The sequence below is a fragment of the Protopterus annectens genome, chromosome 7.part0 (assembly GCF_019279795.1).
Source record: "Protopterus annectens isolate FY-2018-M chromosome 7.part0, PAN1.0, whole genome shotgun sequence".
NCBI lineage: Eukaryota > Metazoa > Chordata > Ceratodontiformes > Protopteridae > Protopterus > Protopterus annectens.
In genome coordinates, this window is record NC_056739.1 from 398,693,474 (window position 1) to 398,707,861 (window position 14,388).

The 14,388-nt window shown below is 42.9% G+C and overlaps 1 protein-coding gene across 2 annotated transcripts in view; it reads left to right on the forward strand.

Annotated features, from left to right (window-relative positions):
• MAGI3 (membrane associated guanylate kinase, WW and PDZ domain containing 3) overlaps positions 1-14,388 on the forward strand; it is a 2,524,824-nt gene that overhangs the window by 1,441,406 nt on the left and 1,069,030 nt on the right. For both annotated transcript variants that reach the window (XM_044076986.1, XM_044076987.1), the window contains exon 8: positions 13,944-14,001. In XM_044076986.1, coding sequence (XP_043932921.1) covers positions 13,944-14,001 — 58 coding nt within the window. The remainder of the gene's footprint in view (positions 1-13,943; positions 14,002-14,388) is intronic.

The window sequence follows — 14,388 nt, forward strand, 5'->3', positions numbered from 1 at the left end:
ACATTTCTCAGGGGAGTCCCTGCCAGGGACATTCTGGAAGCTGCAACCTGGAGTTCTGTACACACCTTAACCAAGCATTACCACTTACCTATTTTTTCTAAATCCAGACCTGGATTTGCTACAGCAGTCTTACAAGGCCTGCTAGCCTGCCCTAACTCCTCTTGACTGCCTCCACCCTTCCTCAGCTTTGGGAATCAACCCAAGTGTGATGACTGCAACAGTGAAACACGAAGAACATAGTACAGTTGGGTACACTTACCATAAATGTAGATGTTTGAGTGTATTCACTGTTGCAGTCCTGGTTTCCCTCCCTCCAGCCCTCTGTTCTTCTCTATCCTTTCTACCTATCCTCTCTGTGGCCACTTTTTATGGCAGGGGTATTTACTTTTTACTGGTGGTGTTCCACACCATATACTAGCTTTCTGTTTGGGGGGCTCCTGACATCTGGGGCAAGAAAAACTGATGTAATGGTGTCGGCTGCCTGTTTTATACTCCTGACACGTCACGGAAGAAGCAACAGCATCCGATGCAGAAATCCCAAGACTCTGATATTCGGGCCGACTGAGGGCTACCTGCAGGCAGATAACCCAAGTGTGATAACTGCAACAGTGAATACACTCAAACATCTACATTTATGGTAAGTGTACACAACTGTACTTTCTTTGTGTTTCATTGTTGCAGTCATCACCTGTGGGTTATCCCTGCTGTGGTAGCCCTCAGCTGGCACTAATACCAGAGTCAATGTTTTTCTGCGTCGGCTGCTGTCACTTGCTGTCTGACGTCAAGTTGTCAGTACTATAAAGGAAAGCAGCCGATGCCATTACAGCAGTCTTTCTTGCCTTGGAGCCCGTAGCAGAAACAGTTTGCAAGTGTGCCAGATGGTCGCTACCAGAGTTTACAGCTGAAAATGTCTAAGGCTAAGTACCCTGTTGGGGATCCTTTTTTCTTGCACTAACCAATGTCCGAAAAAGTTAACAATTGTCTTACCTGTGGAAAGCAAATGCCACAGCAAGACTTCCATTCATACTGCGTCGCTTGTTTAGGCCCAGACCTCAATGTCCCCCATTCCCAGTTTTGTGCCATTTTAACACGAGAACCATATGTCGTAGAGCTCTTATTGTAGCCAGGTATTTTCATCTTCCATCTTCGCATTCCGAAATGGCATCGATCAGCCAACAATCCTTAGACATACTGAAAAAACTTAAGGATAAAGATAGAGACAGATCACACAAGGCTAAGCCTTCCAACGACTCTACCGCTAAGCAGGTAATCAGTTCTCCGGAATTCAGTGAGGCACCTTCACAGCCTCTGATGTCCAATTTGATACCTTTGCACGCCTCTACTGAGACATTTTCGGAGTCTGGTATGCCACAGAAGTCTTTTTTATCTTCCGAGCCTTTGCTTGTCTCTGCTTTGGTTTGGTCCGGAGCCCCAACACGGCTTCTGAGGAGTTTTTTTGCACTACCGAATCTAGATGAAAACCGACTTCTTCTCCGACTACCATTTCTGTCAGACTGAGGGATACTCTTAGGCCTAGAAGCAAGGCCACTCCTAGGAAAACTACCTCTAGCCACCATTTTACTCCTGCTCCACCACCCCAAGCTCAAATGCTTAAAATGGCGTAGGATCTTATCACCCTTATCAGGGGTAGTCAGGCCACAACTTCTAAAAGGAAAAGAGACCTTTCTCCTGAAATACTGATAGAACAGGATTCAGAGGAGTCTGATTATTCAGATTTTGAAGAGGAACAACCTCTGACTGCTTATGAGGATTCAGATGCAGAGGAATCCATTCCTTCTGCCTCCCCAGCAGAAGATCTTTCCTTTGGGGAAACCCTTCACACCCTCAGGGAACATTTCCACTAAGATTGAGAGTTTCTAGACCTGCCCCAGCACAGACCCTTGGCCATCCCTACAATCTTAGAGGTGGTTGATAATGTCTTCCATGAATCCAGCTCAACTCCTGACACACTTCCACCTGCTCCCAGAAAACCTGACAGGTATTACAGAGTACTGGATCATCACAAATACCTGTGCAGAAATCCTGCTGCAGACCCGGAGGTCATTACACAGGGACCAAAAGGAGCTAAGGCTAGTTCTGCAAATAATCCTATTTCTTCTGACAAGGACTCCAGAGCTCTGGACAGATGGAGTAAAAAAGTATACACCTCTGCAACCTTAGCTATCAGAGCACTCAACTGTCAGTTTCACATGTTAAAATATCAACAACACACTTTGGAACCGTTAAAACAAAATATTTCAACCTTTCCTGACTGTGCCAGTTTGAAAGAGTTAGCAGAATTACTGCACTCTTACTTGTCAAGTGGCTAAACACTCATTACACTGTGGATATGATGCCCTAGAAGCCTCAAGCAGGGCAGCAGTGTCAGGATCTGTCATTAGGAGACATACATGGTTGAAGGAACAATCTCTCCTTGATCATGTCATATCTAAAATACTTGATGCACCCTTGGATAAGGACCACTTATTTGTAGTAAAAGCAGAAGAGGTGCTTAAAAAGATGGAAAACAAAGCAAAATCTATGCAAACAGTAAAAGATTTCCTTCAGGTACAACCTCCTAGATTCAGCAGGAATTTTCCCTCAAAACACTGGTCCTTTCCTGCACTTAGCAGAGAGGGGCAAGGTAAGCCCCACAGGAACAGACCACCCAGATTCCTATCCCAGGAACAGCAGAGAACTAAACAGTGGACCATTTCCACTCCAAAGGCAGGGAGTTCTAAGCCATCCCTCTGTGGCAAAAATTCTCAATGGCTCCTTCTCCCCCCTCTGCCCTGTTTTCACTCACCAAAAACTAGGAGGAAGGCTCTCCCTCTGCAAAGAAAATTGGCTTTCTGTAACAAAGGACCAGTGGGTCTTGAAGACCTTTTTTCAGGGATACAAATTCTCCTTCAACAGTCTCCCAGTTCTAAGAGAGTACCCATAATTACCTCCAAATCAGTGGGCAGAGGCATTGAAACAAGTCCAAACTGTCATATCCCAAGGGGCAGTCGAACCTGTCCCCACAGATCATACAGGCAAAGGCTTTTATTCCAGACTGTTCCTTGTTTCCAGAAAAGAGGGCACTTGTTGCCCCATCCTGGATCTATCCATTCTGAACACCTTCCTGGTGGTCCCCAAATTCAAAATGCTAACTTTGCAGCAGCTGCTGCCTATGCTGACAAAAAATGCCTGGTTAGTTACCCTAGATCTAAAAAAAAAAAAAAAAAAAAAAAAAAGTAATCTCCGTGGTATCCCGGAAGTCTCAAAACAACCCACTAAAGTGTAGTGGGTCTAAAAACAAAACAGTGTAAGAAACTTCTCTGTGTGGAAGATTTTCAGTCCATATATTTCTAGTTAATCACTGTATATTAATCAGATCAGACAATAGTGGTAGAAGTAGCGAACGTAAACTCATCAAGTCAAAAAGTAATAATAGAAAATATATAATTCTACAGTATTACTAAGTATTCGAAAGTAATCCAAGCAAGGCAGGTAGTCTGTTTCCAGTCGAAAATCCTTTATTAAGTACACAGACAAGCGATCCAAGTAAAACAAACATAGAGTAATAATTTCCTCACAAGCTTTCTAAATATATATATATATATATACTTTTTATCAGGTATGGGAATAGTTTACTGTGCTGTAAAACAAAGTGTTATTGCTACACATGTTAAATTCACATCCCTTCCCCCATCAGTGTGACATTCGAGCTGGTCCTGCCCTACCTAGTAGCTGTCATAATAATATATAGCCCTAATGTACTTTAATGGTACATCTTATTTAACCAAATTATTAAGTCTGTGATTTTATACAAGGCAATATACTACATGGCTGGAAATATATCAACCTTAGTTCATTTTGCGATCAAAAATTATATATAAATATATACATATACATTTTGCATGTAAAAATCAGTTTCTATTTTCATAACCTATTGTTAACAAAGATCGCTTTCGTCCTTCTAGACTTCTTCAGGTCTGTGTACAAGAACCCTAAAAACCTATATAATTGTATAATTAGTTAGTATTGTTATTACCATCATTTTGAATAAAGTGGAAAAAAGAGAACCAGAAAAAGTAAAAATATATGTATGATGATGGAAACAAAATATACACTTAAATGTCAAATGATTTAAAATGGTATTTAAAACCAATTTGTAGAAAAAATAAAATAAAATACACTTAGTCACGTAAACAATGTGGCAATTTTCTAAGTTCCAGTGCACTTTTAATTGAACAGTAGTAGTTTAGTCCAGACTTTCTAAAAGAGTTCAGCTTTAATTGCCACACGAGTTCCTGTTTCTCCAGAATATTCAGGATGTCTCCTTCAAGATCACCCATGTCTATGCGATCCAGGATCTGGAACTTAAAACCTGTGTGTCTTTTATGAAGAGAAAGGTGTTTGGCTAGTGCATTATTTTTACATCCAGAGCGGATTTCTGACAGGTGACATGAAATCCTGTGCTTGAGTTTATTTACAGTCTTGCCCACATAGAATGCATCACATTCATTGCACTGTGCCCTGTAAATTACTTTTTTAGTGTTACAGTCACCCCCTGCACTGGTTTTAATGATCTTCTTTAAATAAGGGCAATAAAAACTATCACCTTGCTGTATAAATATACAAAATGTACAATTAGTTTCACATCTTTTTGTGTTTTTCTCACATGGTCTAGGTTTAAATTCAACAAAACTTCTAATATTCCTGGCCTTCCTATAAACAAATGATGAGGCTTCACCTAAGATGTTAATCAGAAAAGGGTTTCCTGTGACAATGTCCCAGTTTTCTTCAATAATATTTTTGATAACTGTGATAATCCAAAGTGTATGTCAGGATGCAGCTATTTTTGCATTTGTTATTCTCTGTGGGATTACTTACATTTTTCTACTGGGGAGGTTGAGTGAAGGTGCTTCAGTCCTTTTCAGTTCTGTAATGGGTTCCAGGATGTTTTTTAGCATCTGACTTTCATAGCCTCTCACTAGAAAATCATTCTCTAAGTTGTTCAGGTTTCTCAAAAATGGTTCCATCTCTGTGGTGATTCGAGCTAATCTATAGCCTTACCCTAGATCTAAAAGATGCCTACCTCCACATTCCCATAAGGGAATCCTGCAGGAAATTCCTTCGCTTCAGAGCAGGCTCAGAACACATTCAGTTCTATGCACTTCCCTTTGGCTTATCTACTGCTCCCAGGTATTCACCAAATGCGTAGCCCCGGCCATAGCCTTTTGCAGACAGAAAAATATACAAATTTACCCTTATCTGGACGACTGCCTCATTCAGGCAGATTGCAAAGAAAAGCTCCTCAAGGACCTCCTCTTTGTCAAAACCTCCTAATCTCCTTAGGGTGCGCCATCAACGAGAAGCAATCAAAGCAAACACCCTCCAGGAAGATCATTTTCTTGGGAGCACTGCTGGACACAGCATTCCCAAATGGCCTTCCTCTCCCCAGAAAAGCAGAGCTTTCTGCCTCTCTGTTTTACTCAGCTGGCTTCCAGAAGTCACCTCACTATGAGGAACTTCCTGCAAGCCTTGGGGTACATGGCATCCTGCATCCTTCTAATTCCTCTGGCCAGGCTTCACTTGAGAAAACGTCAGTGGTACCTAAAGAACCTTTGGTGTCAGCACTCTCAACCTCTAGAGACCTCTCTTCCTCTGATCCCCTGTATAAGGGCCTTGTTTCTCTGGTGGGCAGGGGCCTGTGCCCAGAGTCTTTTCTTCACCCCCTGCCCAACCAGGTAGACCATTACCACCGACGCCTCAGACATAGTTTGTGGTGCCCACCTAGAAGGCAGGTGCACCCAAGGTCTTTGGATTGCCCAGCACCCTCCCTTACACATCAACCAGAAGGAAATGATGGCAGTACAAAAGGCTCTGACATCCTTCAAACCCCATCTCAAGCCAGGGGTTCTCCTTAACAAAACAGACAAACCACAGTAATGTGGTACATCAAAAAACAGGGAGGGACCCGATCTTACCCTCTGTGCAGGCTAGCCATGAACTACTGGCTGGCAGCCTTTTCCATGGGACCACACATGATAGCCCAGTACCTGCCAGGGATCAACAACACCCTGGCAGACCACTTAAGCAGAAACTTACTGGCTCCCCACGAATGGCAGCTCCACAGAGAAATCTTTTTACAAATCATTCAGGCGTGGGGGACTCCGGAGGTGGATTGCTTCGCATCTCAACCATCAGCTGAAAAAATTCTGTACCAGGGAATATCACCACCTAGCATGAAAAATAGATGCATTGACCTTCCCCTGGAACAGACTCTTTATGTACACATTCCCTCTTCTGCCTCTTATTCCAAAGGTACTGATCAAAATAAGGGAGGAGAGACCAAAGGCCATCCTCATTGCTCCAGATTGGCCCAGACAACTGCTTACTGTGCACCCTGACCTTACAGCCTCCCAGGCAGCTTCCCCTGATTTCAGACCTCTTAACTCAGGTGGAGGGGATGCTGCACCCAGACTTACAGGCACTCAAACTATCAGCATTGTTAGTACTCTAAAGGCAAACAAGGGGCCCCTGTTAAGCAAACAGGTCCTAATCATTATCACAGAGGCCAGAAGACCCAGCACCAGAAAATCTTACGCAGGAAAATGGAAAAGATTCTACTCCTGGAGCCAGTCCAGAAGGGGCAATACCTCACAACCTTCCCATCCCTCTTATCCTGGACTACCTAGCGGAGCTACTTAAAAGTGGCCTCTCCTTCTCCTCTATTAAAATCTACGTCTCAGCTATTTCAGCTCATTTTGATACAGAACAGCCCCTGTTCTCCCATCCCTTGATTAAACAATTCCTCAGAGGGGCTTCTAATATCAGACTTCCCAGAATGCCACCCACTCCACCCTGGGACCTGAATTATGTTTTGGAAAAACTAACTTTACCTCCCTTCGAACCTGCTGGTGCAGCAGAACTAAGATAACTCTCCTGGAAGACTGCTTTTCTCCTAGCTATCACCTCAGCCAGAAGGGTTTCAGAACTTCAGGCACTGATGGCCATTGAGCCCTTCATCATCTTCCATGCAGACAGGGTCTCCCTGAGGACTAATCCCTCCTTTAAGCCCAAGGCAGTATCTAATATAACTCTCAACCAGGCCATACATCTACCCACCTTCTTTCCTAACCCTCAAAACAAAGGGGAAAGAATTCTGCACTCACTAGACATGCACAGACAGCTCAGGTACTATCTGGACTGTATTAAACCCTTCAGGAAAACAGACCAACTACTTGTCAGCTTTGTCCCAGGGGTAGAGGGGAAGCCCATTTCCAAACAAACCATTTCCAAATGGATGTCACACTATATCCATTTCTTCTACAGATTGCATGGGAAACGCCACCCCAAGTCTATTCGAACCTATTCCGCTAGGGCAGCCTCCACTTCCACAGCATTCCTCAGAGGAGTTCTCACCAGGGACATCCTGGAAGCTGCCACCTGGACTTCTGTCCATACCTTTACCAAGCATTACCACCTACTTCTATTTTCTAAGGCTAGGGCAGGGTTTGCCTCTGCAGTTCTGCAGGGCATGCTGACCCATTACTAGGTCTCTTATTAATCCTACCACCCCTCTCCTCAGCTTTGGGAATCCTCCCATAGGTAATGACTACAACAGTGAAACACAAAGAACATAGTACAGTTGTGTACACTTACCATAAATGTAGATATTCGAGTGTATTCACTGTTGCAGTCCTGGTTTCCCACCCTCCTTCCCCGTTATATTCTCCTTTATTTAGGGAGACATAAGTTTCTAACAGTGGCTTTTAGCCACTTGGACCACTTTACCATATTTACTTGGGCCTCTGACTGGTTAGAGCAAGAAAAACTGATGTAATGGCGTCAGCTGCCTTCCTTTATAGCATTAACGACCTGACATCAGACAACAAGCAACAGCAGCTGACACAGAAAAACATTGACTCTGGTATTCGGTCCGGCCGAGGGCTACCACAGCAGGGATAACCCACAGGTGATGACTGCAACAGGGAATACACTCGAATAGCAACATTTATGGTAAGGTACATAACTGTACCTTCTCCTTGAGTCATTTATCAAATGTATGGGAACAAGATTTTTTTAAATGTGTTTTTTAATGGTACATTTCACATTTTGAATATACTGTTCAGAAGTAATTATAACAGCAATTTGCTCAGACCTTTCTTAACTTTTGTGTGTATGCACAGTCAGTTAAGCATTTTCAGTGCAGAATTAGGATTGCATTGGTATTAAACTGCAGTAGTATGCTAATAAGGAGAAGAAAAGCTTTGAGTTGCAAAGAAATATTCATTCATTATCCAGTGCAGTGCTTTATCCATTTCATGGTCAGCAGACCTCTCCTGGTACTTCCAGATTCAAGGTGGAGAAACTAATGCTTGCAGATGCCAGTCCATGACAAGATGCATTTTTACCTGCAAGTAGTTTGGAGGATTGTTAGATATCCTTCCATATCACTGTTGCAGTACCCTTAACCTAAACGATCTCCTGCCAGAGATAAGCCAACGTCCGAACAGTATACCAGAGCCTTTAGTAGTTACAGGTGTCATATGTTACATGTATGCTCCTTGCTCAAGAAGTAGGGCATAAAAGTAATATACAGATGAACAACTTTGCTGTCAGTTCAAATGTTGTCATTGAATGTCAGTCTGAATGCCCTTCTGCTATGCTGGTTACCAGTCCGTGTTTCAGGGGTTTCTTCTTATCTTTCTTTTTTATTTAGTGCTTTTGGGTTCATATCATCCAGAAAAAGGAAAATGTGTGGGGGCAGATTCCTCATAAAGAGCATCATGATCAGTGTCTTTTCTATTTGGGTGCTTCCCACAACCATATGCAGTGTTGAATCTACCAGGCTTTTGTCCATAAGAATTTATATGGTCATCTCTCCTCTTTATCCATTTACCTTGAAAACCAGTGTCTTAAGATGTTTGCTCAAGGTGCTGTGACAGAGCCTTCCTGTCCCGAGAGTCAAGCATCTGCCAAGAAAAAGGCGAAAAAACTTAGGTCTGATACGGCTGCCTCCCCTGGACATTTCTCTTGAGGCTAGTGGAAAGCCCAGAGGATTGTCTGGTGGTTACCTCGGATTCATCTACCACAACACTGTTGGAGGCCAGCATGGATCTAACTTCTCACGCATCCTTGGAGGCTTTATGAACCTCTGCTGCTGATGTTAAGGGGAAACCTCAGCTTATTACATCTGAGGAACAGAGGGGAATTCCACAGATATTATTTATGGAGGAGATTCCTACTATGCTTATTGAATGTCACCAGGGCTCTGACCCTTAAGGGTGTTTTGTGCGGAAATCCCACAGAAGAAGAAACAGAAATCCAGGCATATTTCCCAGTAGTTAAGGATCCCGATTGTGAATGGCAGGATTTTACTCTGGGGTTATTTAATGCTTTAATAGCTTTAAAGCCTCCTTAAGGGTGTCTATGCCTGCTCCTCCCAGGTCTTCCACTCCTTTTAAAAGATCCAGTGAACTAGTCTTGTCAGATGAAGATCTAGATTCTTGGGAGGAGTCCCTGACTTACTCTTCTCACATCTCTTCCCCTTGAACTATGTTTGAGGAAGAGGATTCTATTAGTCCATATTCCCCTTTGGAGGAACTCCGCATTGGGGATACTTTCGTCTGCATGATGGAGTTTAAGTGAGACTGTTCTGAAGTGTCTGACATTCAGGTATTATGAGCTCCACCAGATAGTTTTCTAAGCTTGAGCTGTTCCCCCCTGTTCTGGCTGCCATCCAGGATACCTTTGGAGCAGCTGCTGTGGCCCCCTTATTCTCAGCCCCCTACACCCAAGAAACCTGATGGATTTTGCAAGGTGCCTGATGAATGTAATTTTCTTTATCCATCTGCATGGTTTGTCTTTTCTGGCAAGCCCTCAAAGACGTTGCCCTCTACCAAGTTCCTCCGTGTCAGGTAAGGATAGTAGGGCCATGAAGAGGCTGGGCAAAAAGGTTTACACTGCTGGTACTTTATCCTTTTTGGCCCACACTGCTGGCACTTTATCCTTTTGGGTCATCAACTACCAGACTCCTATAATGAGGTATGTTTTGGCCCTCCTTTCTCAGGTTTCCAAAGTGATTTCTGACCTTCCTGACTGTGAGGAGAGGGCTTCTGCCCTTTCCTTGTTGATCTCTACCTCTCAAGTTGCTTGCCATGCTATCAAATGCAGCTACAATATAGCTGATTTCTCCTCCAGGAGTGCTGCCTTTGGTTCTGTTGTCAGGTGTTACTCTTGGCTTCATCTTCAGGCTTTGCCTGATGACATTAAGGCCAAACTATTGGATGCTCCTTTGGATGATAAAAATCTTTTTGCTGCTGCTGAAGTTTTAAAGTCTCTCCAGGGTAAGGTTAAAGCCTTGCAGGAGTGGAAAGATATTTTGTTTTTTGTTTCTCCTATTCCTAAGTTTCACAGGAATTACCCCTCCAAATCTGCTTTTGTTTGTAGGTAGTCTCACCCTCCACCTAAAGGAAGAAAGGGTTCTAAACTTGTGCCTCCTGCTAAGTCTACTCAGATCCCTACCTCACAGAAATCTCTTACCAGGATAAGCCAGGTTCCATTTCACAAATTGTTTTCCTTTCCCTCAGCCAGTTTCCATTTCCCCTCCATCTTTCCTTGTCTTTTACAATTTGGTTGCAGATCACAACAGACTCTTGGGTTCTGCCAACAGTCTGCCAGGGATATTTCGTGGTTTGGAAGTCCTTTCCTTCCTTTTTGGTCATCCCTGTACCTCCTTGGGAATGACTGTCTTTTCCTAGGGGTTCTCCTTTCTGTTTTGGTCCAGGGCACCATTCAGGCTGTTCCTCCTGCCCAGGTAGGGAGGGTGTTTAATTACAGAATGTTTTTGGTTCCCAGAAAGGAGGGCACTTTGATACCAATTCTGGATCTTTCCCAGGTCAACACCTTTTTCCAGGATCCTTCCTTTCGATTATGGTCTCTCTGGTCTCAAGGATGCCCACGTTCATACACCCATCCATCCCCTTTGAAGGAATTTTTGTTTCTCTGTTTCTTCCTTGCATTTCCAGTTTTCTGCTTTGCCCTTGAGCCTACCTACTGCCCAAAGGATATTCACCAAATGCCTCAATGTTGTCATTGCCTTTTGTAGGATGAGAGGAGTTCAGATTTTTCCCAATCAGGACAATCTGATCTTTCAAGCTTCTTCCTCCGATGCTCTGCTTCAGGATCTACAGTTTGCAATTTCCTTGTTACAGAGTCTGAGGTTCACCATAAACATCCAGAAATCATCTCTGACTCCTTCTCAGGATCATATTTTCCTTGGTTGCAGGCATCAGGCCACCCCCATGCTGGCATCTCTGCCTGCCCAAAGGCCCTGTCTCTCTCTTTCCATTGTATTCCTTTGGCTTCAGTCATGGCCAGGGACTTTCTTAGGGTCCTCAACTTCATGACTTCCACCATTCCTATGCTCCCTCTGGCCATGCTCTACATGAGAGAACTACAGTGGTACCTCAAGTCCATGTGGCTCCAACATTACTACCCCTTGGACATCCTGATACCCTTCCTTCCCTGTCTGAAGCTTGAGCTTCAGTGGTCCAGTCATCAACTTTCTCTCAAATCAAGGCTTCCTTTGTAGGCTCCAGTCCTGACTCAAGAGCTCTTTACAGGCACCTCATACAGGGGATGGTGAGCCTTCAGCTCTCCCAAGATTCAGGGTCTGTGGCCTCTTCACCAGAGGTCAGACCACATCAGTGTAAAGGAGATGAAGGCTCTGCTTCTAGTTCTTCATTCCTTTTATTCCCTGTTTCATCCTGGGCCCCTTAAAAATTTCACTGACAGTACCACAGTGATGTGGTACATCAGCAAGCAAGGGGGGTACAAGGTCCTATCTTCTTTGCAGACTGTCTGTTCAGGCATAGATTCTAGCTCTCCAGTATCAAGTGACTCTTCAGATAGTTTACATTCACTTGGATCATAATCAAGTGGCAGACTCTTTGAGCAGGTCCAGCACACAAGCTCGCAAATGGATGCTTCGAAGAGATGTGTTCCTGGACATTGCCCATTGGTGGGCTATTCCTCAAGTAGATTTTTCTGTCTCCTTTCTGAACAGACAACTTCCTCTGTTCTGTTCTGGACTCCCAAGTCCTCTGGCTTTTTAAAAATGGAAGCTCTGCCTTCCTTGGAAGGGGATGTTTCTCTATGCCTTCCCTCCCCTTCTTCTGTACCATGGGTCTTTTACAAGATCAGACAGGACTCTTCCAAAATCTTGCTAATGATTCCCTTTTGGCCCAGACAGCATTGGCTTCCCCTTCTTTCTCACTTGGCCAAGTGCAATCACCACAAGTTACCTCACAGGGTGGATCTTGTCATACAAGATAAGGGGTCTGTTATAAATCCTTACTTCTCCACTTTCAACTGATGCTGTGGGTGGTAGGGACTTGATTCTCTGAGTATGTGCATTGGGTGTTGCAGGAGGCCAGGAAACTCACTATCAGGAAATTATATTTCTCCAAGTAGAAACGATTTTCTGCCTGGTGCCTCTCTTGCCACCAGGATCCCCTATCTATGGAGGTTCCTCTGGGTCTCTGTTATTTGTGTGATCATAGGTTCATAGATTGGTACTAAGCTAAGTGCCCGTGAGAGCCATTTTAAGCCTAGCCAATTATCCCTTGTGAGACTCAAACCCTGCACCTTGTGTTTGTAAGGCAAACACTTTAACCATTAGACCACCCTCCCAACCCCAATTATACTCTTCAGTTAAAGCTTACCTTTCAGAAATTTCTGCTTGTCTTCCCTGGACTCCTCCTCTGGCCTCTAGAGTTGAGATCAAGCAATTTCTTAAAGGTGTCCTTCATATCGGGCCTCCCAGGAGGCCCATTGCATCTTCCTGGGACCTCAGTTTTGTATTTGAAAAATTAACTCAGGCTCCTGATGAGCCTGTTTCTTCAGCTTTCCTACAGCATTGCGCCTGCAAGCCTGTTCTTTTGGCTCTTACTTTGGCCGAGAGAGTGTCTGAACCTCAAGGTCTCGTGGCTGTTGCTCCTTTCTTAGCTTACCACAGAGACAGGGTGTCTGTTCAAACTAATCCTTCTTTTATGCCCAAGGTGGTGAATGAGCTGTCTCTTATGCACAGCTATCATCCTCTTATTAAAATGGAAGAGAAAAAACTTATGGGTGCTCCCGTGAGTGTGGTAAATGATCTAGTACCAAATGTCAAAATAAAGAAATAAATGAATGAATAAAGGTACTTTTCTTTTTCAAATATTAAATTTAAAGCTGTAGTTGTACTGGTTACAGCACCATTGCTTTTTTTCTGGACATCAGCTGATGGTGTAGCTTTATGATGACTCATAACTGCACCCTAATAAGCTACAAACTCAGCAATGGGCAGAAATGGACTAGGTGACTGTCAAAGTCATCAGTGATTGGCTGATTTTCATTTATATATTGACAGATGAGTGCAGCTTTGCCAACCTTACTCTTTACTGGTCTAGATGCTGCATTTTTTATTTCCTCATCAGTAACACACAGTTTTGAATCCTAATTTGCAATCTTTTTGAAAGTTTAAAAGGTGAAATTTTAGACAAAGGTATCTTTTAGAATACTATATATTAGAATTTTAGTGTATGTATTTCTAATGCATTACAGAGGCTGATATTTTAAATTAAAATTACACATCCAATATTTGCTGTTTGTAATTCTTTTGAACACTAAGGTGCTTTTTCCAAAGCCCCATTTACATATACTGCCACAGAATGTATTTAGCTTGACTCCATCTATGGACGTGTGTTTGTAAGAGCAGAATAGAATGTGTTAGTGGATATTTGCTTCAAGAAGTGTCCATATTACCATCTGTACTGCAAAAAGTCTGGAAAAAAAACAGAAGTGATATCATAAAAAATAATGTGTATCCCTGTTTATTGTATAGTAAACATTTGATATTTAACATTTATACAAATACTTTGGCATTAATGTTTTGTTTGTAATTGCAGAACTTCCATATGGCTGGGAAAAGATTGAAGACCCACAGTATGGTACATATTATGTGGAGTAAGTGCATCCATTATTCTAGACTTCTGTCTTTTTTTTCAGTTTAATATGAAATTAAAGTAGAGACATTAGAAATCCAAAGTAACTGGAAACTGAAGTTAAATTCAAGATAGTGTTGCTTTCTTTATGACCTGAGTTCATGTCGTGCAAGCTGTCTCAGCTTTCTATGACATTGTTCATCTCTTGTCTTGTAGGTAGGAAATTGTGGATGTTGGTAGTAGGTCAGAATCAATGCCTTAAGTAAAAACAGCTGAATTATTATCCATTATAATACTGTATGGAGTAGAAATGTAATAAAATGGGATATCATGTTATTAAATGACAGCTGGTGCGTAGTGTGCCCCTGAAGACTTAATGACCTGATTACGTAATGGTCATCACTCTCCT